The sequence below is a fragment of the Acomys russatus genome, chromosome 32 (genome assembly GCF_903995435.1).
Source record: "Acomys russatus chromosome 32, mAcoRus1.1, whole genome shotgun sequence".
NCBI classification, from domain to species: Eukaryota; Metazoa; Chordata; class Mammalia; order Rodentia; family Muridae; genus Acomys; species Acomys russatus.
The window spans coordinates 41,372,629-41,399,638 of NC_067168.1; the positions used below are offsets into that span (position 1 = coordinate 41,372,629).

The 27,010-nt window shown below is 46.3% G+C and overlaps 1 protein-coding gene across 1 annotated transcript in view; it reads left to right on the forward strand.

The window, feature by feature from the left end:
• Window positions 1-8,496: 8,496 nt before the first annotated feature.
• Window positions 8,497-27,010, forward strand: part of Gadl1 (glutamate decarboxylase like 1) — a 141,706-nt gene continuing 123,192 nt past the window's right edge. Inside the window, exons 1-5 of the mRNA XM_051140300.1 lie at window positions 8,497-8,664; window positions 13,834-13,960; window positions 17,056-17,146; window positions 21,663-21,769; window positions 22,539-22,654. Coding sequence (XP_050996257.1) covers window positions 8,512-8,664; window positions 13,834-13,960; window positions 17,056-17,146; window positions 21,663-21,769; window positions 22,539-22,654 — 594 coding nt within the window. The 5' untranslated portion in view covers window positions 8,497-8,511. The remainder of the gene's footprint in view (window positions 8,665-13,833; window positions 13,961-17,055; window positions 17,147-21,662; window positions 21,770-22,538; window positions 22,655-27,010) is intronic.

Genomic DNA, 27,010 nt, shown 5'->3' on the forward strand with positions numbered 1-27,010 from the left:
GATGGGGGGTAGGGGAGACTTTTGTTATTGATAGCTTCACACACACACACACACACACACACACACACACACACACACACACACACATGAGCCACTGGTAAAGTGGGGGGGGGCAGGTGGGGGTCAGTGGACAGACAGACACATATGCAGAAAGAGACAGAGAATCTAGGCTTTTTCATATTGGCACTTAGCATTTACTGGGCTTTTTACTGTGTCCCCCACTCTCTCTCTCAACACCTTGTCTGCATCCCTTCCCTTCAGATACTCAAGGCTGCCTCTCCCATCTACCAGTAAGGAATATAAGCCACCTGGAGGTTTGCTACACCTGTGGAACAGCATTAGAGTGTGGTCTAGGGTCTACTTCCTTCCAGTGCCCTAGCTTTGGCACACGCTGGGTTGGACTGGAAGCAGCAGAGGATGGCAAACGGGCACTCTCCGACCGGAGGGGTGCATCATGCCTTGCTGTTCAAAGTCAAAGCAAAGCTATCTAAGATAATAGGCTGTCAGGAACTAGTGGAGAAAGGAGTGTTTTATGTGGTTAAAATGAGAACTCTCCCTGGGATCTGCTGGTGCTTCATTCATTTGGAATAGTGCCCAGTGGAAGGGGATGTAGACTTGCTTTGTCTAGGCAGTCACCATACAATCCTACGGAAATGGCGTGAGCCTGCATTTGAAGTCTCTCTCTTGAGTAGCTTCTGTACTGGCTGCTGTCCTCACCAGAGCCTCCCATGTAAGGTGTACTGAGGGAAGTGTTATCACTGCTGGTATTTAAAAACAAGACGAATACTCTAATTCAAAATCCTTCCCACACACAGCGACCTCTGTAACTGTGGCTATGACTCCCAAATGCCTATGCTGTTTACATACAGAACATGGTGTTGGAACCGTCCTGTTGGCTTGCGACACTGGGTACTGTTTACAGTAGGTATTCAACCCACGGAGGCTCTCTGTCACTGGAGACAAGGAGGCTCTCTATCACTGGAGACAAGCCCTAAGTCTAATTCTCTTGGTGCCTCCCTTAACACTCTCTTGTTGCCTTATAGACTGTAAGCAGAACAGTCTCACACAGCTCCTTCATTGAACTCCAGGGTAGCATTTATTTCAGTTTCCCTATTGTTGGCTCTGTGACGTGGAGTAAATCGGTTAAGCCTGGTGAAACTTGCTGTGCCTTAGTCCCCTCATCTGTGAGACTGAGTAACTAGCCACAGTTTCTACTGCAGTTTAACCTACATAGTTTATGAGACCCTCAGACCAGGGTCCAGCCCATGAAATTCTCTTTGCCCATATTGCATATTAGAGTTTTTTTCTGCACTCCCCACCCCTGAGATTTTGCAATGTTTAAGGGGAGGATCCAGCAGATATCTTTGTAGATTATCCTGGCAAGTGGCAGGGTGTGTATGTATGTATGTATGTATGTATGTATGTATGTATGTATGTATGTATGTGTCTGATATGTATCTTCTGGAATAATACATAATAACCACAGCAATATGATAGAGGATGGGCATTCAAGGATTTTGAGGGAGTTCAAGGTCACCCAGAATTGAGATTCCCAAGGCAACAGGCGTATTCTTAACACCCAAGGGAGATTTTTATCAACGTTTTCAGAAGTTTTCTGTTGGCAATGCTATCCCTTTTATCAGAGGCTCTCTCATTTTATGCCTGGGGAAACTGAGGCATAGAGAGGTTGTAACATAACTGTACCAGATCAGAGAGCTGAGGACTGACTGAGTGAAGTGGGAACTCAGCTCTCTCCCTCTCTGGGCTGTTGAGTCATGGAGGGGCTTTGGGGCTTGTCTGAAAGAGATAAGATGACTTTCAGGAGAATCCAGTGAGCCAGAGCTAATGATTCAGTTCAGTAATTATCTCAAAGATAATTCAGCCCCGGAGCATTGTTGGAAGCCAGCGCCTGAACTCTGTTCCTGGAATACACAGCAGATTCACACATGCATCTTTTCCTGTGGGAGTTTGTGATCTAGAACAGGAAAGAAAGCCTCTACACAGACAACCACAAGTGAAGTGACAAGATGACGTTCTTGCACAGATGTCTATCCTAAGTGGGTGGAAAAACTCCCCTGCCATCTTGGGTCCTGAGCCTTGTGAATAAACTCTGCATCCATCACCTGGGCATCCTCTGCTTTCCGGTCCTCTTCTGATGCTCATCCAGGGTGGACCCCTCGCCAAACATTTTCTCAACCTTTGAGAAAACCTTCCTGCCTCTTGTCACAGCCTAACATCACATGCAATTTTATATGTGTTTATAAGTGTAAATACTACTGTTTCATCCTCCTGTTGGCTAACGTTTGGGACAGCTGGTATCCACTAACATTTGCATGGTGCCCAACATGTACCTGGGCTGTTTTAAGGCTTTGTACGTATTGGTGCATTTGATCCTCTGTGAAAGGACAAGCCATCTCCACCTGAAGCAAGCCTTGAAGCTGGATGTATTATGTTTTTGAGCAAGGAGAACTCTGACCAAGCAAATGAGGGTTGAGCTTCTGCGGTGCACTGGAAGCAGATGAGGACCTGGCATAAGGGAAGATGTGGGAGGGATGTGGATGGGAATCCTTAACCGATAATGGTCTGGGGAAGTCCAAGCACCAAAGAGGAAATGAACAGAGAAGAGTGCCAGTCAACAGCACGCAGACAAAGCCTTGGTAGGCAACAGGGCCATCACTGCTTTTGAGTCAAGGAAGAAAAAGGCAGGTGGTTGCTATGGCACCTGGCACCTCCCTAAGACACTGACTTTCAAGGGAAGACTTGAAGGACAGGGAAGGGGTTGATGATGGAGCAGGGCGAAGCCAATGAGGTGACAGGGACAGGGATGACGTGGGGCCTGGGAGGCTATCATGCGCACTGTGACTGGTTTTGACCCAATTAGGAATCATGAACCTCTCTCTTAGCGCCCACCATCAGCTGTCTCGTCACAGGCACGCCAGGGTTGCTCTGTGGAGAACAGCCACAGGGCTAGGCTAGATTGGGGGACAGCTGCACCGGTACAAGCCCATGTAGTGCTGGTTGGGACGCTGGTGGAAGGGCTAGGGTGCCGAGCATGCTCTTCACGAAGGATCCCTCAGACTTGAGGTTCTTTATTAATCTGATTAACTGTAACAGCGAGGAAGGAAGTTCTGGGTGGCTTCGTCTGTCGGAGATGCCCAGGGTGTTTCTGTCCTAGAATTCAGGAGAAGCACATTGTCCCAACCATCAGCGGAGTAAGCTGCAGCCACAGAGCTGCCCTGTTCACTCTGTCACCTCACCCCATTCTTGAGAGGATTCCTAATCAAGTCAAAGGTTGCTGTGAAGGCGATGGCAATTTGAACTGCACTGCTGCTCATCTTCTGGGTGGGTGCTTGATATGTTTTATGAGAGAGAGAGAGAGAGAGAGGGGGGGGGGGAGAGAAACACCTAAGAGGGCTAAAACAAAAAACAAAAAAACCCCTACCCTTAATCCCCGGGCAATAAAAGCCTGAAATCCCACTAATGAGGTTGAAAAAGCTCACTTTTCCTGTGTGTTTAAGAATAGCACTGCCTCCTGACACAACCACAGTTCCCGGAATAATTGCCCTCTTTCCCACTTTATTTTTAAAACCTAGAAAACTTTTTTTTTTCTCTCTCTCTCTCTCCCCGAGGGGAAAGCTCCTTCCCTTGAAAGGCATTTTCACAGAAAACATTTCCCCCTCAGGGGCTCCCTCAGTTTGCCCTTACCTGCATTTACCACCCCTTTTCCAGTGGAGGATTAGTGGGAAGCATGGAAGGATCAGCACTCAGTCTTCCATGGGGGAATAGTGGTGGAGCCAGGAACTGCAGACCTGCCTCTCCTGAACTCCAGATATCTGCCCAAGATAAATTGATTGGTTACCTTTGTCAAAAATGATGCTAAACGGTTTATCTGGCCACAGAATTTTACCAGGACATTAAACTTTTAGGAGAAAATTGTCTGAGGTATGATAGAAAAATAAATAAATGAGGATATTGTTTGAGCATCTAGAAAGCACAGAAAATATTTTTTTAAAACCCACAGACATTTTAGTTTTGAAAATAGACATGAGCATATTTAGGTGGATTTAGAATGTGAGCTACTTGGAGAGGCCCAAGGCTGAAATTGCCTTTTAGAAATTGTTTCTGTAAATTTCCACAGCTAACTGAACCCAGGGATTATAAACAGGAGAGAGGTTTGTGCCTAGGGAAAGAGAATACGATCAAATCCGAGCTTGTGGTAAATACGCTTTGGATATCTGGGTTAGGTGCCCAGAGTGATTTCCACGGAAGCGTATTTTGGGTAAGCAGCCAGCCTCCTGTTTTGTGGATTTCCAGGTTGATGGAACTACCTGTCACGTGTCCTGCTGTACAGTCTGAGCTTGTCCAGGTCCGGCCTTGAGGCTGGGCTTGTCTTGCACTTGAGGAAATGCTGAAGGCACTAAAGAGAGAATGGAGCAAGCCTTTCCGGGGGCAGTTAATCAGCATCTTTCCTGGGCCCGTCTGGGCAGGAAGGGGCTCTCCGGAAGAGCGTGATGCTTCTGCTACAAGAAGTAGTTTAAACCAAGTCCTCAGGAGTAAGATGAAGATGAACGACGGCACGTGTGAACTATTTCTTCTTCCTTAAGAGTGACTGGAGATTGGAGGGCTGGAGAGATGGCTCAGCACGTGAGAGCAGTTGTCGCTCTTGGAAGGGACTTGGGTTCGGTTCTTAGCACCACATGGAAGCTCACAACCATCCCTAACTCCAGTTCCAGGGCACCTGACACCCTCTTCTAGATTCCTTGGGCACTGCATTAATAGGCATGCATGCAAACAAAATACCCGTACACATAGAATAAAAACAAATAAAATCTTTAAGAATGGTTGGCAGGGAAAAATATGGTTAAACTTAAACTATAAGATGATGTGTGCTCATGCAATAGATCTGGCCTTATGTTTATCAAGTTCATTCTCTCTCTCTCTCTCTCTCTCTCTCTCTCTCTCTCTCTCTCTTTCTCCCTCTTCTCCTTCAAACCTTTTCTCTCTGTTCCTTTCTTCCTTTCCTCCTGTGTTGTATCATTTTATGTTAATTTGACACAAGCTAGAGTCATTGGAGAGGAAGGAGCCTCAGATGAGAAAATGCTTCCATGATACCAGGCTGTAGGCAATCGCATAGGTCATTTTCTTAATTAGTGATTGATGGGGAGGGTCCAGCCCATTGTGGGTGGTGCCCAGGCAGGTAGTCTTCAGCTTCACAAGAAAGCAAGCTAAGCAGACCAGGAGGAGCAAGCCAGTAAGCCTCAACCCTCCGCTGCCTCTGCATCAGCTCGTGCCACCGGTTCCTGCTCTGTTTGAGTGCCTGTCCTGATTTCCTTTGATGATAAACAGCAATATAGAAGTGTAAGCCAAAGAAACCTTTTCCTCCTCAAGTTGCTTTGGTCATGGTGTCTTATCACAGCAACAGTAGCACCTTCCTTTCTTCCCTCAATATATAGTCTCATTCTGTAGCTCTGGCTAATTGAGAGCTCATTATGGCATCAGATCACATTAGAGATGGTTGTGAGCCACCATGTGGTTGCTGGGAATTGAACTCAGGACCTCTGGAAGAGCAGGCCACGTTCTTAACCACTGAGCCATCTCTCCAGCCCCATACCATGCATGTCTTACATGGGTCTTTTTTAATATGTGTTAGAGCATGTGTTTGGGGGTATTATATTTTTTGGTCTATAAGATGCACCTGACCATAAGACACACCCAGTTTTTAGAGCAGTAAAACAAGAAAAACAGTAAAAACACAATTGGACCATAAGGTGCACCCTAATTCCTGTTCCCTCCTACTTTTGGGGAAGGACGTGTGTCTTATGGTCCAAAAAACACAGTGAAGCCAGATGAGCCTTGGCCTCTTGGCAGTCGTATGGTGAGCAAAACACGGCTGGAAAGCAAAGAAACTTTCTTTCACGAAGACTTTGAAATTTAGCTCCTGAGGAAAACAGCCCAGGAGCCACCTGCCCTGGAAGGGTGGGGGCACTCCCATTTAGTGAAGATGCTGATGGAGTCTGTCCTTGAAGAAGCTGGTGGCTAGCTCTCTGCCTTTGAAGATTTCAGTGTTTACTTTTCTTGAAGGTGCCTGGATGACCCTTCAGGCTTCTTCTGTGATTCAGAGACATCAAATATGAGATGGGGTTTTACAGAATTCTATTTGGTATTCCAGTTTCAAAGTACATTCTTTCTTTCTTGGGAAAACAATGTGTATGTGACTGGGTGCCTTTTTTATTTACCCCTGTACAGTGTTGTTTCGTAGGGCAGGGTGATGCTGGGTTTACACAAGGAAGGAAGGAGGAGGCTTGTGACCCTGCTACGTGGGCTCTCTGTTTAATGAAGCAGGCTCTGAAAGCTTGAACAAATATACGCTTTATATGTTCAGGGATGATGGCTGGGTATGTAACTCAGTTGGTAGAGCAGTAGTCTTAGCATGCACGTAGCTCTGGGTTCCATCTCTAGCCAGCATCAATTAGGCATAGTGGCGTGAATCTCCAGGAGGTGGAGGCAGGAACATCACTAGTTCAAAGTTACTTTCAGCTACATAGCAAGTTTGAGGCTGACCTGGGCTACGCGAGCCCTATCTCAAACAAGCAAGCAAGCAAGCAGACAGACTAAACTCAGGAGGATGCTTACAGAACAGAGCTAGTTGCAGGTGGGGTTCAAAGCACTGTTTCCCCTTCCCTTTCTCCAAATGACCATCTGCCCCGACCCCTGGTCCTATTCTGCTGTGGTGGGAGCAGGACTATGTCTAATGAAAGGACCTTGTGCCTGTGGGGTGTCACTAAATGACTCTCTGTCTTTGAGAGGTGGTGTTCTGTAAGACATCTCTCTGCTATAGGAGGCACTGTATTTGAACTTCACCATTCAGCATGGCCACTGTACATAGTGGCAACCTTTTGAGGTCCAACTTGACATAGCACTGAAGGATGGAATGTCTATGTCATGGACTCTCACAGCCCAGTAAGTATAAGTACACAGCGTAAGATGGCTCCAGCTATCCTGTGAATCATGAGCTCTGTGGGACTTCTTTTTTTTTAAATTAATTTTGTTAATTTATTCGTATTACATCTCGATTGTTAGCCTTTCCCCGTTTCCTCCCATTCTTCCCTCCCTCCCACTTCTCCCCTTCTCCCCTCCCCTCCTCCCCTATGTCTGTGATTGAGGGAGACCTCCTCCCCCTATATATGCTCTTAGAATATCAAGTCTCTTCTTGGTAACTTGCTATCTTTCCTCTGAGTGCCACCAGGTCTCCCCATCCAGGGGACGTGGTCAGAAAAGGGGCACCAGAGTTCGTGTGAGAGTCAGATCTCACTCTCCACTCAACGGTAGAGACTATCCTGTTCGTCGGCTAGGTCTTGGTAGGGGTTCGAAGCTTACTGCCTATATTCTCCTTGGCTGGTGCCTTAGTTTGAGGAGGACCAAACAGTACCTAGCCACAAATCCGGCTTTACAGAAGTTACTAGAAGGAAAACTCCACCCCAACTAGTCAAACTACAACCATAACTACCTAGGAAATAGGTAACTATACCATTGCAAAATCACAACCTCACAAAATCTTGACTGTTACAAATACCAAAAATGAAGGGACTTACCAATCACTGGTCATTAATATCTCTCAAAGTCAATAGTCTCAATTCTCCAATAAAAAGACACAGACTAACAGAGTGGATGCATAAACATGACCCAACATTCTTCTGCATTCAAGAAACACACCTCAACCACAAGGACAGACATTGCCTCAGAGTAAAAGGTTGGAGAAAAATATTCCAAGCAAATGGTCACAAGAAACAAGCTGGGGTAACCATTCTAATATCTAATAAAATAGACTTTCAACCAAAATTAATCAAAAGAGATGAGGAGGGACTTCTTAAGTGAACAACCTTGAGCATCAATACTGTGAAGATTAAAAGTGAGATGGCACACAGCAGATATGAATATGGAGAGACTTACTTGGGGATGTGAAGGGGAGAGGAGTCAGGTTCTGAGTGAGCCATGAGGGCAGAGAGAGACAGAGATAGAGAGACACAAAGAGACAGTGAGGGGGGGCAGTGGGGGAGGAGGAAGGGAGGTAAGAGAGTGAGAGAGATAAGAGATAGAGAGACTATGTGGGTGTTCCCTTTTATATCCTGGGCAGGGGCACACACCTGGTGGTGAGCAGCCTGCGATGATGTCAGAGGTTGCTAGGCAGCCTAGAGGCAGGCCGCTAATATGCTAATATGCCAACAAGTACCACACATGGTACCTTCGTATGTGAAAAGAAGACATGCACGTGACAGAGAGACTGACAGGAGTGGGGAGGGGCAAGGACAGAAGGGCAAAGGGTCTGAGGGGAAATATGCTCGGCATGCAATACAGACATATGGGAGGGGGGAAACAGAACTTAAAATAAATACATAAATAAAAGTATGCTATTTTTCGAGTTTTTGCCTTGTTTCTTTGTCTGTACTTCCCGGTGTGAACTCTCAAACCCGCTGTTTCTGTGCCTTCCCAGGGGACACTGACCAGAAAGCCATGACCCCCGGCAAGAAGAACCCTGTCCTTATGGATGGAGTCATACTTAATGGGCCTCAAACAGACGTGAGAGCAGGAGAAAAATTTGTTGAAGAAGCCTGTAGGCTGATAATGGAAGAGGTGGTTTTGAAGGCTACGGATGTCAATGAAAAGGTAAAACGAAAAATGCGTAGGGAATCCTGGGAGTGGGGCTGGGGGATGGCTCAGTGGGAAAGGCACTTGGGACCTGAGTTCAGATCCCCAGAGCACTGTGGCATACACCTGAAGTCGAGGACAGACATATATGTTCTCCTTCGACCTTCACATATGGCATGCACATGTACACACACACACACACACACACACACACACACACACAGAGAGAGAGAGAGAGAGAGAGAGAGAGAGAGAGAGAGAGAGAGAGAAAGAGAGAGAGAGAGATAGATTTTTACAATCCTAGATGTGTTCTCCATCTGTATGGCTGAACATGAGGGAGACTGTCTAGGCTTCTGTTTCTCTAGAGCTTTATTTATCTCAGGGGGATGTCTAATGCCACAGAGGTGGCCACTTCCCTTCCTGGCCTCCACAGCTTATCATCTTTCCTGGAAGGCTGTCTTTTCCCTGTCAGGCCTGACTTGTCCTAGGCTGGCCGACACCCCAGGGCTTGGAGGCCAGAAAGCACCCAAGGAAGACCTGCCCTGCTTGGTCCCCTGCGTTGTGCTTACCCAGCCCTTCCCTTGCCGAGTGTGCCTCCAGCTTCCTTGTGCAGCTCCTTTGTTTCATGGTGGAAGCCAAACAGGATGCAGAAGAGGCTGAGAAAACCAACAAGGATTTAGCTAACAGCCTCTCAGTCATTTTCCTGAGCTCGCACTAGAAATCACAGCTTGTTAAATCCAACTGCCGTGTGGTAGCATTATTGTGGCTAGGACTAAAATACAGGCTCAGATTCAGTCTTGAGTAAAGACTTGTCACCAGTGCCTTCCACTGCAGGAAGCAGTACTGTATGCTAAGTACCACCTTCAGGCCCAGGCCATCTGTTCTAGGAAGCAATACTGTATCCTAAAAATTCCTCTCAGGCCCAGGCCATCTACTGTAAGAGGCAGAACTGTATGCTAAGTACCACCATCAGGCCCAGGCCATATTTATTGCATATTTGATCCTTTCACAGTGGGACTGGGGAGATAACTCATGTACTTGCCATGTAAATATCAGGACCTGAATTTGATCCACATACAAAAGCTGGCTGTGCTGCATGGACTTGAACTATCAGCCAGTGGAGTTGAAACAGTTAAATCTCTTAAACTCACTGGCCAGCCACAGACGCCTACCTGAGAAAGCTCTAGGCCAATGAGAAGCTCAGCCTCAAAAAATAAATAATAACAATAAATAAGTGAGTAGGTTTTCTATAGAAATGATAGGAAAGGCTGTCGTCTGGATTTCACTCACACAAGCAAACATGTGAGTGTACAGCTACACACACATATATTCTCACAAGGAACACACACACACACACACAGGCATTACATAAGCCTTAAACTGTAGGCATGTTATCGTTCCTGTTTAGGAAGGAGGAGAAAGAGGCACACAGTGCCGGGCATCCCAAGCACACAACATGCTAGCCTGGGGCAGTGAGGGCTAACTGCGGGGGCGGGGGGATGTCTGACTTCAGTGTCCATGTGCTTCTCTTCCCCATACACCCCAGAAGCTTCAAAGAATGGCTAAACTGCCTTTTATCATCTCAGTCACTCCTCCTGTTGGAACTGAATTACCAACAAATGAGCACATGGGAGAGATTCCCCCCTGTTATATTAGTAGCAGATAAATGCCATTTATAACTGAGCTTGAAGGTGATGGCATTTATTCTGAGATGTTGGTCACTAATTAGAAAACTAATAGAGTAGATTGTCACGATCTCTGAACGTGGGCAGAATAGTCATGCTCACGACAAAATTGATTGTGGCCACTTTTATATTCTCCTATTTATAATTTAATATCAGACCTCTCTGCATTTCTCTGAAATATTTTGAACCTTGTTTACTTAGGAACATACCTCTCTGCCAACAACTTTTGATTTTATTATTTATTATGTTTTTTTTTTACAAGATATTTATTCTGCCGGGTGATGGTGGCTCATGCCTTTAATCCCAGCACTCGGGAGGCAGAAGCAGGCAGATCTCTGTGAGTTTGAGGCCAGCCTGGTCTACAGAATGAGTTCCAGGACAGCCAAGGCTGCACAGAGAAACCCTGTCTCGTAAAACAGGAAAAAATAAAAAGGATATTTATTCTTTGTGAATTTTATGCAGTATACATTTTTAAAAAATGTATAACTACAAAGGCCATTAGGATATACCAGATCCCCTAGATCTGAAGCTATAGTCTGCCGCGAACTGCTGTGTGGATGCTAGAAATAAAATCCAAGTCCTCTGGAAGAATACCCAGTGCTCCCAAGCATGGCGCCATCTCTCCAGCCTTTCTGCAATGTATTCTGATCATATCCACCGCACTCTTCCCTCCGACTCCTCCCACACTGCCCCACACCCCTTCTCAGTTTCATGTCATCCTCCTCTTGCTGCTCCCCCTCTGTTGCGTCTTCATTTCTTTTATGAACCCAATCACTCCAATTTGTACAACAGCACTCTCCAATGTGTGTGTGTTGCGGGGAGGGGCTGACCATCCAAGGGCAAACCTGTCAGGAACCACGCCCCTGGACCCCTGGAGAGGTCGACTTTCCCCATCAGCTGCCAATGTCTCCCGAGCTAGGAGTGGAGTCTCCTGAGCTCCTTCCCAGTTGTCCTGGAATGTTGATTGAGTCGGGTTTTTTGAGATAAGATCTATGTAGCCCAGGCTGGCCTCAAATTATCTCCCTTCCTCAGCCTCTTGAACGCTGGCATTATAGGTGTGAGACGCCATGTCTGGCTATGTTTTGTTTTAAACGGAGGCTTGCCCCCCCCCCCGCCCCAGTAATTAAATATTAACTGAATGCTAGCTACTTGAAAGGCATTAAATTGAGACCTCGAAGGGAAAAAAAAAAAAAAAACCATAAGATAAAGGCTCAGTTTCAAACTGAATTTATAATCCAACAAGAAGGGTAACTTATCATTTGTAAAGAGAATAGGGGGACCAGGTGAGTGCTGTGAGTTTGGAGGGGCTGGCATCTTGAGGTAGTGTGCAAAGGTGTTACCTTAGTTTTAGGAAGGCTGAGTGAAGCTGCAGGCATGACTTCATTGCTAGGACAGTAAAGAAAGCTGGGAAAGACACTGCAGAAGAGCTTGGAAAAGAGAGATGACATAGGAGACCTATGGGAGAGTAAATAAGAGGGGAACATAGGACCCAAAGTTAAGGGACTCAGTGAGAGGTCCAGCTAAAGAATCCCAAATACGCACGCATGCATGCACGCTTGCACGCACGCAAAGATCCAGATCAATTCCAAGATTTCTGTGTTCCCTATAGCCTGCCCACTCAAGCCCCTATAGCTCCTGCCGTCTACCGCTCTTTCTGGCTGTACAGCTCCTGGGCCCAGGAGTCCACGCAGCAGGATTTCTGTCTTAAGCAGCCTGAGAGACAGTTTTCCCTCATCAGAATTCCCTGGAGATTCTGCATTTAGTAGCTGTGTGTGCCCGTGACCATTCCTGTGGGTGGTCTCAGGCGCTTTTAGCTCAGCTCTGTCTGCCAATGAGCCTGTCACACAGCTTGACAGTTCCTCCTGCTTCCTCTACTTCCTGCCTTGCCTTCAGGGCTTCTCATTCCCTGGTCTCTCGCCTCAGCCTCCCCTCCCCTCCTCTTCCCCCCCCCCCGCACCCCCCCTTCATCACCACGATTCTTAAAAGATGCCTTCAGTCCCTCCCTCTGTTTCTTCGCCTCCTACCTCTCCACTCCACCACAGTCTCACCTCCACCCCCACCTCTCCAGTCACATTCCTATAGCCAACAACACCTCCATGGTGATGAATCCCATGAGGGCTTGTTGGTCTTTACGGTGGCTTCTCAGCATCATTTGGCAGCAGGCTCTTCCTTGAATGCTCTTTATTCTTGGCTTGGGTCCTATTAAACCATCCTAGAAAGACTCCCTCCTTCCCTCATTGTCACCCTCCTCCCTCTCACAGGTCACCACTGACATCCTGTTCCTTAAGTGCCCTGTTCTCCAGGGATCCTGGTGGCTCCTTTCTGAGTTGAGAGCGCTTGCCTCCTGGTGTGTCCTCATAGGAAGCCTAGAAGTCTGTCTCTGACCCTTCTCTAGAGTTTCATAAGGCCCACCTTAGTCTAGCTCTCTTCATTTGCCAGTTCATTTCCACCCATCTCCATTGAGGGCCTTAGAGAGACTTGAGCCTCATCCTCCCTGCCTTCTCCCAGACACACCCTTCTATAGTCTCCATTCGCCACCATTGGACATGTATCCTGGTCCCTCTTTACTGAGGAGCTCCCGAACAGTGATGAGCAAGCTCCATAGATGAACAAACCAATGGGTCGGCCCCGCGGTGGTTCTGGAGGACCTAACAGATGAGTGACTTGCTCGGTGATGCCTGCCATGGAAAACAGAAGAGTAGAGGGGGTTGGGGAAGAACGCTCAGGACTGGGTCATAGGTAGGTGGGATGTTAAGAGACAGCATTGTTGTCACTGAGAAATAACTGAAGCATTTCAAGAAAGGTTGCACAAAAAGTGAGGGAGTAAAGAGCAGGTAAGAGAGACACAGTCCAGACAGAGGCTGCAGCCCCTGGAGAGCCCAGCAGTGTGCACAAACTCAGTTATGTTTGAGGAAGATGGAGCAGAGTCAGTCAGGAGGTAGGAGGGCCAGAGACAAACTTCTGGCAGAAAGGCTGTCCAAACAGGATGGATTTCTGTCTTCTACTTTGACCTTGATGAAAATGGCGAGTAGATGAAGGTATTTAAGCAGAAAGATATGGTAATGGCTTAAGGGAGAGAGGCCTGCTCTGGCAGCTGGGCTGACAGGCTGTGTGGGGAAGGAAGAGAGAGAGCTGCCTTTCTCTTCCCTCTGATTTATGCCATAGTCATAACACACTCTCATGACATCTTAGATGCTGCAGGCTTTCTGACCTTCCAGCCGGGGTCATTTCTACCTAAAGCATCCTGTGACTCATTTCTCACCCCAGCCTGCCTCACTCTACTCTCCTATGTGTCACCAGGCTGATGTTGGTTCTCCTAGGAGGTCTGATCCACACTGCCCCCACAGCTCCTTTTGAGCTGGCCTGCCGCCTCCACGGATTTAAGTCCCTGTGGCTTCTGCTCCTTTGGAGCTACCTGGGGGCAGAGTCCTGGCTCCTCCAGTCCCCCCATCCTGGCCTCCACTGGGAACTAGTTAACCACGAGCCGTCACCCAATCTCCAGGTGTGTGAGTGGCAGCCTCCTGAGCAGCTGAGGCAGCTCCTTGACCTGGAGATGAGGGACACAGGAGAGCCACAAGACAAGCTGCTGAAACTCTGCCAAGACGTCATCCACTTCAGCGTCAAAACCAGTAAGTCCTTGTCATGTCCTGGACCTCTATCCCTGCCGTTCACTAGGGTCTAGGGAACAAGAAACCTGGCTCAAGCAAATCATGGCTCTGATCTCGGTTCCTTTAATGCCTGGTGCTGAATTGTTTCCAAGGCCAAAGAGTTGACAGGGAACCTGTTGATGTCAGAGCCCTGTAAACACCTCTTCCTTGTCAAACACTGTCCTCCATCTGCAACTAAGATTACCTACTAAGTTTTCTATGTATTAATTTTAAACTAGCAAGTTGTTTTGATTATATGGCTATGAGACTTTAAAATTCTTCCATGGTTCAGAGTATGCAAAAATAGGAGGAGGAGAAGAGAAGGAAGATGATGAAGAAGAAGAGGAGGAAGAGGAAGGAAGGAGGAAGAAAAGAAAGGAAGGAAGAAAAAGGAAAAAAGAAAGAAAAAGTCAGAAAAGTTCAAGTAGATTTACTTAGAAGATATTGGTTTACTTTTGGCAGCTGCTAATTACCAACTCATTCGATCAAATCTGGCAGAATCAAAATGAAAATCAAAACCTTTAGGTAGATAATGGAGAAGCTGCCGATATAGCTCAGTGGGTAGAGTGCTTGCCTCGTATCCACAAAGCCATGGGTTCTATTCCTATCACTGCAGGTGTACACCTGTAATCTTAACACTCAGGAGGTGGAGGCAAGAAGGTCAGGAGTTCAAGGTCATCCTCAGCTACATAGTGAATTCGTGGTTAGCCTGGGTTCCTGGAGACTCAGTTGCCAAAATTAACAAAAAGTAGAAATAAAAGAAAACCCAGTGGATGTTAGGTTTTGCTGTGATTTTCACATGAGTACCATCATGATATGGATTTCAGTGAACAGTGGCGTTGTGTCACCAGCTTGCTGTTACCATAGGACAAGTACCCAATGAAGATGTTTCAAAGGAGGTGGGGCAGAGTCTCTAAAATATGCACATCTTTTTATGCTGAGAAGGTAATCCGGTGTCTTAATCTACACAGCCATTATGCTCTGTGAATTCTGACACTGGACTAAATTTAGTGGAAAGAACACCATAAAATCCTGACTAAAAATAATTGGATTAAGTTCCCTTGGGAAAGCCTGGCACATATATCTAAAACCCAGCTAGAATTTCTTAAGCAGAGATACCTCCTTCATTATTACAGCGCCTGTCAGAAGTCGAGAGTGACATGTAATGCAGTAAATTGTTTTCAGTTTACTGGGTATTTTCCATAATGTTACCATGGAAATCAATCATAAATTAACACAAAACTTAAAAAAAAAAAGCCTATTAAATTTACTTGTAGAGATGTTGGCTTGCCTCTGCAGATCAGAGGGAGTTTTCCGTGTTTTAATTGAAAAGGCATTTGCTTCGATTTGGGTTTTCCACCCATGGTTGAAGGGGGGGGGGCATGCACATTAACTTCTATAAGCAAGCCAGTTTCTCACACATCCCAATTTAGAAAGGCCCCCTGCCTTTGTGCTTTTTGTCATGCTGTGTCTCGTATGCCTGAGAATGTCAAGCCAGTTAGCCTGGCGTTTGGTGTGAATATTCACACTTGGAAAGCTGGGGACTTTTATGAGACCTTTTAAATGAGGAGAGAGATGGAGAGTGAGGGGTGCGGGGGAGAGGGAGAAGGAGAAGAGAGGGTGGGGAAGGAGGAAGTTCTTACTCCATGACGGAGGTTTAAAGAAGATGAAGTTTGAAGTAGGTTGAACACAGAAAGTGTCTGACCTGACGGATGAGTCACAGCTGATAGCCCATCTGCTTCTGGCCAGGCAAGGCTCTGCAGCAGGCGGAACCAAAAGGCCCTGACTGTCACTGCAGGTGAATGGTTGGAGGCTGTGACACTTGGAGGAATAGTGCTAAGACCTATTTCTCAGGGGCTTGGGTGGATGTGGATGGCAGGAGAGACCAGAAGTTAAAGCCAACCTCTCAGTCTCGCCAGTCTTTCTGAGAAACATTGTCTTGAAGGAATTAGGCCAAAGCACACCATGGGTCAGGGTATGGCTCCTCTGATAATGTTCCTGCCCTGCAAGAATTAGGACCAGAATTCTGGCCTGTGGATCCCACATTAGAAAGCCAGGTGAGCGTCTTGAGACTCATGGGAACTCACAGAGACCAGGGAGCCTGTAGGGATCTGACCTAGGTCCTCTGCATCTATGTTGTGGCTGAGTAGCTTGATGTTCTTGTGGAAACCCCAACAGTGGGAGCAGGGGCTGTCCTTGACTCTTTTGCCTACTTAGGGGACCCTTTTCCTCCTACTGGGATGCTTTGTCTGGCCTTCATGTGATGGGATGCATCCTGTCTTATTGTAGCTTGTTGTGCCGTATTTGGTTGATTTCCCTGGGAGGCCTGCTTTTATCTAAGAGGAGGCAGAGGGGGATGTGTATCTTGTGGAGAGGGAAGGAAGGGAGGAGAAATTGTGGTTGGAATATAATATATGAGAGGATAATAATAATAATAATAATAATAATAATAATAATAATAATAATAATAATAATAATAAAAAAATAACAACAACAAGACAGACGAGGCTTCACACACCAGTATATCCTCCAGCTCTGGGAAGACAGAGACAGGTAGATCACATAGCCTCACTGGCTATCCAGTCTAGCTGAGTGGACAGTGAGACTCCCTCTTAAGCCTAAGGTGGAGAAAAACTGAGAAACGTACCTTCCACCGATCTCTGACCTGTAGGAGTGTGCGCATACACACACACACACACACACACACACACACACACAGTCACACACAGAAAAGGAGCTTCAAGAGTTTAACTTGTATATGTGCTAAATATTTTTATATTGAAATATAATTACATATAATAAGGTATAGGAATATGTCTCACTTAGCTTATGGCCCAGAGTAGGCTCAGACCGTTTTTAGAACTTGGAGGCTCCTTGTGCCCCTGCCTAGTTGAAAAGCCCTTCCTAGTTGCACCAAATCCTTACCTCTATTCTATTGACATCTGTGTGGATTCTGGGTGTCCTTTAAGTGGAGTCACACTGGGCTGACCTTCGCATGTCTAGCTGCTCACCCAGTCTGAAGGACCCACCGGTGCCCCCATTGCTCTGCAAGTGAACACTTCATTTTCCTTTTCCAGACCATCCAAGATTTTTCAACCAGCTGTATGCTGGCCTTGACTACTACTCCTTAGCAGCCCGGATTATAACAGAGGCGCTGAATCCAAGCGTGTAAGTACTATGTGACCATAGGTTAGAGACAGGTGTTAACTCATGAGCTTTGTTTCATGCATTGCACTGTAATGATTTGTCTTGCAAATCTAACCCTTATAAATGTCATAGTTTTAGGGCTCTAGGCTGTACTGGAGGAGGTGTTTTTGCTAGGTGAAGCTTTGAGATGATGTCAAGCATACCTGTCAATCAAACAGGAGAAACCCGCTTAATCTACTTACTCTCTTCTACTTCCTGAATGAAAAGCCGTGTCTGTGCTACATATTAGAGGCTGGATAAAAACATGCCGAGGAGGTGGCTGAGTTGGGAAACTACTTGCATCACACGCATGAGGACCTGAGTATAATGCTTAGAGCCCAAGTGTAAAGCTGGCACACTCATGTAACCCCAGCTCTGCAAGGCAGAGACAGGAGTCTCTCTGGTGCTCCTGGCTAGCCAGACTAGCCTCCTTGTGACCTCTAAGCCAGTGAGAGAGCTGCCTAAAATAACAAATGGATACCTCCTGAGGAACTATGCCCAAGACTGTCCTCTGCTTTACACACACACACACACACACACACACACACACACACACACACGTGCATGTACATACACACACATATACATGCACACCTTTGATTCTGTCTTTAGAAATTATAAAATCCAGTGAAAGAATTTACGTACTAAAATGGCTTTAATGTGAGTAAAGATAAAATCTAAACTCATACTTGAGAGACAGGTGTGTTACACTATAAACATAAATGGAACAGTTAATTCCTAGTTGGCCCAGGAAAGGCTTCTCTGAGAAAAGGTGATGTCTAAGAGATGGATAGGTAAGAGTTAACTAGGCAAAATTGAGAGGGACAAGTTCTGGGTGACGGGAGCAGCGTGTACAAAGGTCTTGTGGTGGGAGGTGGCATGTCACTCTGTGGAAAGGTCCAAGCAGACTATTGAAATACACTTACTGTGTGGATTTAATGGGTTTAGTGAGCAGCCAAAAAAGGTAGAAAATCACAGTCATGTGGGCAGAAGAGAGAGTGAGGGGACAGCAGGACTCGGGTCTAGGCAACAGAGTGACAGGGATTATAATGAAAAGCAAGACCAAGAGAGTGGGAGAAGCAGACTTATTGAGAGCCTGCGAAACATGCGTACGAACTACTCCACATACATTGGAAGCCCTTGAAATTCGACATTATTTGGTGACATTCGTTTTCTAAAAACATTTTTCTGGAGGATGGGGAGGTGGCTTAGTCTCTAAGCTTGAGAACCTGAGTTCAGAATCCCTGAACTCATATAAAAGCCAGACACAATAATCCGAGTGTCCATAACCCAGGAGATCTGTGGGAAAGAGGAGACAGAAACAAGCCAAGCTCCAGAAACTCATGGGCTAAGCTGGGCTCTCTCAAATGACACGTAAGGAGAGGGCAATAGGGGAAGATTGTCCTCTGATCTTCATGTGCCCATCATAACACATGTGCGCATGCGTGCACACACACACATGTACACACACATGTGCATACAATCAGAGTAGACTAGATGGGACAGATAAAGAGGCTATTTCCTTTGCCAAACGAGAGATGGTAGCAGTTTGGTCTCTGACTGAAGTGCAAATGGAAAGAATTGGAGAAAGGACTTAGAAGATGAAGTGGGAAAGCATGGCCCCGTCATTGCACTGCTCGGTAGACAAGCATGACGACCTGGTGGTAGTACACACACCGAGCAGGTGGAGGAAGGTGAGTCCTTCGCACTTGGTGCCCAACCAGCATAGTCAAACTGGCGAGCCCAGACCTGTGTGAGAGACCCTGTCCCCCAAACCACCTTTGGCCTCCTCAAGCATGTGCACACACAAAGACATACATACACACGTGCACACACACTTAGAAGATGACGTGTAAAATGTTGGATCTTGGAAACGAGGCTTAGAGAGAGGTTTCTTAGCTAATGCCTGGGTTTCCACCCTTTGTGGCTGGGTCCATGGCTGTGCTATTGGATGGTACAAAACACTGTGAGAGAATACCAGTCTTGCACTGTGTAGTGGACGAGGCAATATCAAAATCCCCACTCCATTTGTGGGCCTTAGAATTTGAATGACTTTAAGATAGTTAACCAAACTGAAATATCTCTGGGGCTGGAATTCTGATATGGATTTTAGGAGATGTAAATGTGAAAGAGACCAGGAGAAGATTTTTTTTTTTTTAATAGTGGGGATGGATGAGATTCCCCAAGCTAGCTGTTCCCCACACTGACTACTCATTGGAGTTAACCTGAAGACCCCTGGGTCCAAGCAGACTATTGAAATACACTTACTGTGTGGATTTAATGGGTTTAGTGAGCAGCCAAAAAAGGTAGAAAATCACAGTCATGTGGGCAGAAGAGAGAGTGAGGGGACAGCAGGAAACTCGGGTCTTCAAGATTAAGACTTGCATCCTTTAATGGGTTAAGAGGGAGAGAATTAGCCATGATGGAGGAAGTGAGGAGGGGAAAGCCAAAAGTATAGGTATGGAAAGCAAGGATGAGGATGTATCCAAGACAGTGTGTTGTTGAGTAGCTAACCCAAGGTGAAGACTGACAGTATCTGGATTAGCACCACAGATGTCACAGGTGACTTATGGGCATGGCAGTGCCCCATGAAAGCAGCCATGACAGTGCTTCATGAGGGCAGCCATGACAGTGCTCCATGAAGGCAGTCATCATAGTGCTCCATGAGGGGAGCCATGACAGTGCTTCCTGAGGGCAGCCATGACAGTGCTCCATGAGGGCAGCCATGCTCCATGAGGGCAGCCATGACAGTGCTCCATGAGGGCAGCCATGACAGTGCTCCATGAAGGCAGCCATGACAGTGCTCCACGAGGGCAGCCATGACAGTGCTCCATGAGGGCAGCCATGACAGTGCTCCACGAGGGCAGCCATGACAGTGCTCCATGAAGGCAGCCATGACAGTGCTCCATGAGGGCAGCCATGACAGTGCTCCATGAGGGCAGCCATGACAGTGCTCCATGAGGGCAGCCATGACAGTGCTCCATGAAGGCAGCCATGACAGTGCTCCATGAGGGCAGCCATCACAGTGCTCCATGAGGAAAGCCATAGGTGCTGGGTTCCAGGGGTGGAAGAATCAGTAGCAGATAGTCAGAGAGGACAGCCAAGTTCTCCTCTTCAGATCTCTCCTCTTAGAGTCTTAGAACTCCTTACTTGTGTTGTCCTGGCATGTTTAGAGGCCTATGATGTGTCAGAGGCCCTACTGCACCATCCATCCACTCAGCATATGCCCACCCTGTGTGTGCACCCTCTCCTCCATCTGCATGTATCCCAGTATAGAGTTGAGCTAATTCTTAGTAATTGGCTTACAACAAATTGACTATGTTATATATATTTCAACTCCCCATAAACATATACAGCCTTTCACACTTTCTGTGTATATAAACTGGTTTCACACCGTGGTTGAAAATTTAGCCTGCCTAATATTTAAAAGAATCCAATTCCTGTAGAGTACTTGGCACACAGGCAGATATCACATAGTAGGTATTTGGTTCTTTTCCCTTCCCCACCCCTCATAGCTGTCATCCTCCAGATGTTAAGATAATTGTATCAAAATATTCTACAACTAGAAACTCAAACACATCTGCTTGGCCTATATAGTTAGAGTACATACTTATTCAGATACAATTTAATGTAGCCACTTAACTGTAAAGGAGGTTGGAGATATTTAGTTACTTAGTTTCCTGGAGAGAGAAGACTTAAACATTACCTAGCCAGGCACTATAGCTGACAGAGTTTGGGGTACTACTCTGGAGCTGGGGAGCTACTCTGGGTGGAGTGAGGGAAGAGCAGGTGGGGAGGGTCACGGATGCAAGTCAGACTCCCACATGGTCAGTGAGCCCAAAGAAAGCTCTACAAGGATCAGACATCAAGGGTAGATCCCACAGGGAGGGGTGTGGCCTTAATGTAGCTCCTTCAGCTGAGGTCATCCTAAGAAGGTCACCATAGCAAGATTGTCTAATGATGGTACTCATGTTTAGAGCAGGAAACCAGAACAGGACCTCGGCAGTAAGACCACCACACAATGAGAGATATTTATAGAACAACCCTTACCTGTGCAGATATGGCTAAATTGGTAGAAGAACCCCATGTTTGGGATGCAGAGTCTCCATGTGGAGACAGTGTACTTATAGTAAAGTCCTAGAAAAACATGGCTACCAAGACAATGGTTTCTCTTTAGTTTCAACAACCAACATACTATATATCAAAACAGGAATGGCCACTTACCATGGCTGACACACAGTTGATGCCCTGCCCTCTTCTCCCTCGTGGAATTGAAGGTCCCTGAAGTGGCTTGCCTAATGCCACCAACTATGGACATTTAACTATGTCTAGCAGTCTCACCAATGGAGACTTCTCTAGTCTCAAGGAAAGTTCTACAGAGACTCCCTCCACTTGGCAGCCATTGGGTTTCATGGAACTCTCTGTGCACTTCTCGGGACCCCCAGAGGGATGTCTTGACTCTAGTCATAGAAGTGAAGTGTTTTTTATATCTGTCTAGTTATACGTATGAGGTGTCCCCAGTGTTTCTGTTAGTGGAAGAGGCGGTTCTGAAGAAAATGATTGAATGTGTTGGCTGGAAAGAAGGGGATGGAATATTTAACCCAGGTGAGTACCACTGGTGACCTCCATCACCCTTCCACTTGGAGCATCTACACATCTGTTCAGTTGAGGAACCTCTCCTTGAAGGCATGCACGTGACCAAAAAGTTGGCTACCATGGAGCTGACACCTTTTCATAGTCTACTTGAAATTTGCATAAATGCTAAGTCGTGATATGCATACTTAACAAATTAGATGTCTATAATTTAGGACTTATTTATCTAACACAAGGGACTTCCTCAGCTGCTGGGAGCTTAGAGAAGTCCTGCTAAGTCCTCTGTGTTTTTAAGGCAAGATTTCTTCAGAAGATTTTTTCAGGCCATCTTGGTTTACTCTACAGTGGTTTTCTAGGGCTGGAGATGAGCACATGCTTCCAGTTCAGTGTCACCAAAGAGGTGACAGATAGGGTGTTATAAACTACACAACTTTGGATCTCCAAGTCCTAAACCAAAAGGGTAGGTGGCACATGCCTTTAATCCCAGCACTTGGGAGGCAGAGGCAGGCAGATCACTGTTAGTTTGAGGCCAGCCTGGTCTACAAAGCAAGTTCAGGATAGCCAAGATAATAGAGAAACCCTGTATCAAAAAAAATGAAAACCAAAAAGAAAAAAAAGTTCTGAAATTGTAGACCTTTGGGGGTGTATAAATGGGACCTTTGGGTGTTTGTTGTTGGTAGACACGAGCAGTCCTGGCTGTTCAATGCTTCCCAGACTATTTGGTTCTTTGGGTGTTAGGACTTGTTGCTGGAAATGTGACATTTAAATTTCGTCTTTGCAGGTGGCTCAGTGTCCAATATGTGTGCAATGAATTTAGCTAGATACAGACATTGCCCTGATATCAAGGAGAAAGGCCTGTCTGGTTTGCCAAGATTAATCCTTTTCACGTCGGCAGAGGTAAAACATTATTCTTGATGTTAGACACATTTTTCCTCCTGAGAATGTGCTAGTTAACAGAATTCATTCGCCTGAGGATTCCTGTTGTGATTTTTTTTTTTATCCTACTAATGTGTGATCAATGTGCCTATATATGATATATTATTTTATTTCAAATGTAAATCATATTGTTCTGGTTTTGTGACCCCTGGCCACGGCCACTCAGTTTTGGTACATCAATTTCATTTAAAATTTATAGTCCGACCATGGGGTGCCCATACTTAAAGAATACACATCTACAAAACAGCCTTTTCACCTGAGGCTCAGGGGACATCATGGGAGAGAGGATGGGAAGATTGGAAACCCAGAGGATCAGGATGTCTCCTGTAAGATGGTGACTTCTATGTAGAACAGGGAGCTGTGCCCATTAAATCTCACCACTATGGTTGCCCAAACCAGACTTGTACCATGGAGGCATCAGGTGACATGCCAGTGTGCATGGGAAAAACCTGGCAAGACCCACAGCTAGATAAAAAAAGCTCCAGGTGGTTAGCTTCTGAGAGAGGGAGAGTCGGGCTCCAAGGACAAGCTCCAAGCTCCTGGTGGTTCATCTGGTTCTCAGCAGTGGGTACTAAACACATATATATGTGCACAACAGTAAATGGACTCAGAAAGTGTATGTATGTATGTGTGCGTGTGTGCGCGCGCGCACACACACACACACACACACACACACACACACACACACACACACACAGAGTACATTTCATTTGGAAGTGCTAGCTTCTTTCTGTGACTCTTTCCTTCCAGTGTCTTGTTTTCTTACAACTCAGATCATGACTGATATCAAATATGCTTTCTAGTCACTATTCCTTGCAGTGTTGCTTTGGTTGAGTAATGTAAGGGTTTTTTATCCTTTTTTCAAGGTAGAGAGGAAGGCACAGGCATTTAGTAGCCATTGATCTCTCTCTCTCTCTCTCTCTCTCTCTCTCTCTCTCTCTCTCTCTCTCTCTCACACACACACACACACACACACACACACACAGAAAAACATACAGTGACACATACAAATGCACACAAATAGGCACACATACAGACACACACACACACACACACACACACACTTTGGTGTCACCAGAGTTCTTACATCTTATTTCATTCTCCACTGCTGTATAAGGTGAGTATGTGGATGAGTACACTGATGTTGAGCTAGGATACCCAAGTCTGATTCCGATCTCCAGCACATATGATTTGAGTGAAGTCAGAAAAGTGGATGCCACCTCTGTGTTTTGCTTTCCTAATTTGTAAGACAGCATATCAGTTGGCTCCTGTCTCAAATTATCCCCAAACCTAGCAGCCTGAAGCTGCAGCCACATGACCAGTTCTAAACTGAGTACCTGAAAGTAGGACCATTCTTGGCTGGGATCCTTTACCTGCCTGAGCAGGAGTGGCTGGTGGTCCAGCTGGGTTGTCCCAGTGACCCCTTTCTACACTGTGTGTCCCGTGCACAGTGCCCTCCAGCAGACAGTGCAGGCACGCCCTGAGATAACTTGGAACACACCAGCCACTGAATGCTAGACCAGAGCTGGCACATTGTTAATCTGGACTCATTTTTGTGACAAAGCAAGACACATCTCAGACCCAGATCCAAGATGTGGAGGAAGAATCTGATGCTGACCAAGCGAGCTTACACAAGGTCTCCTCGCAAAGTGTCTGGAGTCAAGGATCCTCGAGCAATGGACCCGCGAAAGCAGTCCACCAGCCACACAGTGCGCGCTGAAGACTAGATCGTTGCAAAGACTAGATGCGTTATTGCCTGCAAAGTGGAATCAGCCTCATATTAGAAGAAAAAGAAATAGCCATTCTCAGGAGGAGAAAAAAGAGCCAGCCCCAGTGAGATGGGTATAAATGGATGATCCAACTTAAGGGCAGTCTTATCAAAAGAGACTCTTTCCCCCTGTATGTTTCCAGTGAGATCTTCTGTTTAATCCCAGGCCAACTATTCTGTCAAAGGCTTGAGGTGAGCTCCCATCCAAGTCCTAACCAGGTCTGGCTTTGCTTAACTTCCAAGGTCAGACAAGACAGGGCACAAACACACATGATAAGAATCCTACCTGAGGCACTGTGGTCCTTCGTAAACTGTGTCTTCTGTAGGTGAGGTAGGATGTTTAGAACTGTGAAAATACTTGCTTACCTGGGATTATTATGGGGTAGGGTTTCCCTCTTTCTGCTGCAGCCCAAGTCTATTTTAGACTTAGGGAGCCAAGTCATCAGAGATATGGTGCTGTTTTATCTCCTGGGCAGCAGGCTGATGAAATCCTGCCACTGCCCTCTCTCCCACGCCTGTTTGCACTTTCCATCTTCACTTGGTTTAACACTTCTTTGCTAGAGTCTATTTCTGGAAGATGTGCCCCCAGAAAATGGAGGAAGTTTGGTGGAGGGTGAGAGTGCAGATGATGGTGGTGATGACCAGGTGAAGGGAATGAGAAGACACCAGATCCTCAGGTTGTAGTGAAGCCAGAGCTAAGTGGTCTTTCTAGTCTGCCAGAGGCATGGCAGGCCAGCACATCAGCAGAAATTGGGTTCCGAAACCCAAAGAACAGGCTGTAAATCCCATCTCTGGGGGCACATTGTTGCCTTGAGTACATATTCATAGATCCCACCTTGCACCCTGATACTACCTGCAGTTTCTTCCTTTCCCTGCTGTCTCCTGGCATCTGCATCCTTTTGTCCATTTTGATGACCACCTTGTCGCTTATCATGACAAATCAAACCACTATTTGGTTTAGAGGGGGAAAAAAACCCAGAATTACTCAATGTTGTGCTTTGTAAAATTCTCAAGGTGTAAGGTAGTCATTGGCTGAATGCCCTTGTTTGTTTTTAGGAGTTTAGTTAGCGGGCACCCAGTGACCCACAGTCCCTCCATGGTTCTATCAGTTTTTGTTTTTGTTTTTTGTTTTTTCTGTTTTCACACTGCCTCACAGCCCTGCATTCCTACTTTGTGCATTTGAATATGAAATGCATGTATCTAGCACCGAAGGTGTTTATGCATACTCTCAGTGTAGACTGTCATTGCCTCTCGCTCTTGGCCAGCAAGATCGTCACTGTAGACTCCCTCATTCTCACTGGATCTATGGTAGCCCTTTCAGTGCTGAGAGGAGATCAAAGAAAAGGAGACATTTTGAGAGATGTAATAAAGTTTTATATTTGTGGCTTGGTTAGTCCTTTGCTACGAGTGTCTTGAGTGCGAAGTGATCCTGGGTTTTAGAGGTTTATGAGCAGAGAGAGATCATTGTGTGGCACCACAAGATGAGGGTCAAAAAGAAACCTTAACTCCCAGGCAATGACCTGGAACCAGTTCCTCCTAAGCTGGGCTGGCAGTAGGGAGTGAAGTGAGAGGCCTAGGATGCTTGCCCCGAGCCTGGTCCTCCTTCAACCTTGCACCATGGTTCTTCCTTGACGTGCTGCTTTGCCTGAGAATTACACAAACATCTATTTACCCCAGATAGGACATGTATGACACCACAAAGAAACAGTGCCACATAAATCTAGCTGGTGAAACAGTGAGCTTACTGGGGTTATGAAAAGGCCTATGAGTGGTGGGTAGGGTGTTATATCTGTCATCATGGATGGCCCCAAATCTGTAGCATCTGAGAAGCCAAGTCCAGCATGGATGAGACTCATGCAAGCTGAATCCGTGGAGTTGGCTGTCTGGTTTGCAGATGACTCAGCTAGCTGAGGAGTTTCTTCTGGCAATTGTCAGTGCTCTTATAACTGTGGAGAAGGACCTTGTGAGTCCCCCTAAGTTTCAGGAACTCCCTGAGTCTTGTATGTTTTTCTTCATTCCTGAGCCTTGCCAGAATGTTTTAATTCAGAGGAAATTGCTACACAGCACTCCATGAGCTGGGGTGGGATGAACCCCGGGTCTTCCCAACAGGAAACCAAGTGTCCTTTAAGATGTGTAGAGAGTGAAGGTTAAGGCCACCCACCTGGGTTGACCCTGGCATCTTCAGAATGGAACTAGTTTTGTGATCTTGGACAAATCTGTCTAGTATCTCTGTTTTCCCTCCCTGAAAGGGCAACACTGAGAAATTCTGCTCTCCCTACCACACCTAGTGTATTCTGGATGCAGCGCACACCAGGGTGAAATCAGCAATTCATCCTGAAAGCCAGGGTCACAGGGACAACATCCAAGGTCATGGAAAAAAGCATCCTTGCAAGAAGCAGAAAGTGAAACATCAGCTTGGGGCTCACTCGCTGCTGCTCCATCTTCATGGAAACCGGTTCCCACTGGTGTGGTTACACCTTCTGTAGACTTACAGAAGCTATGGGGAGGCTGGAGTTTTTAGAATGCCCAATTCATCTTTGGCCAGTGAT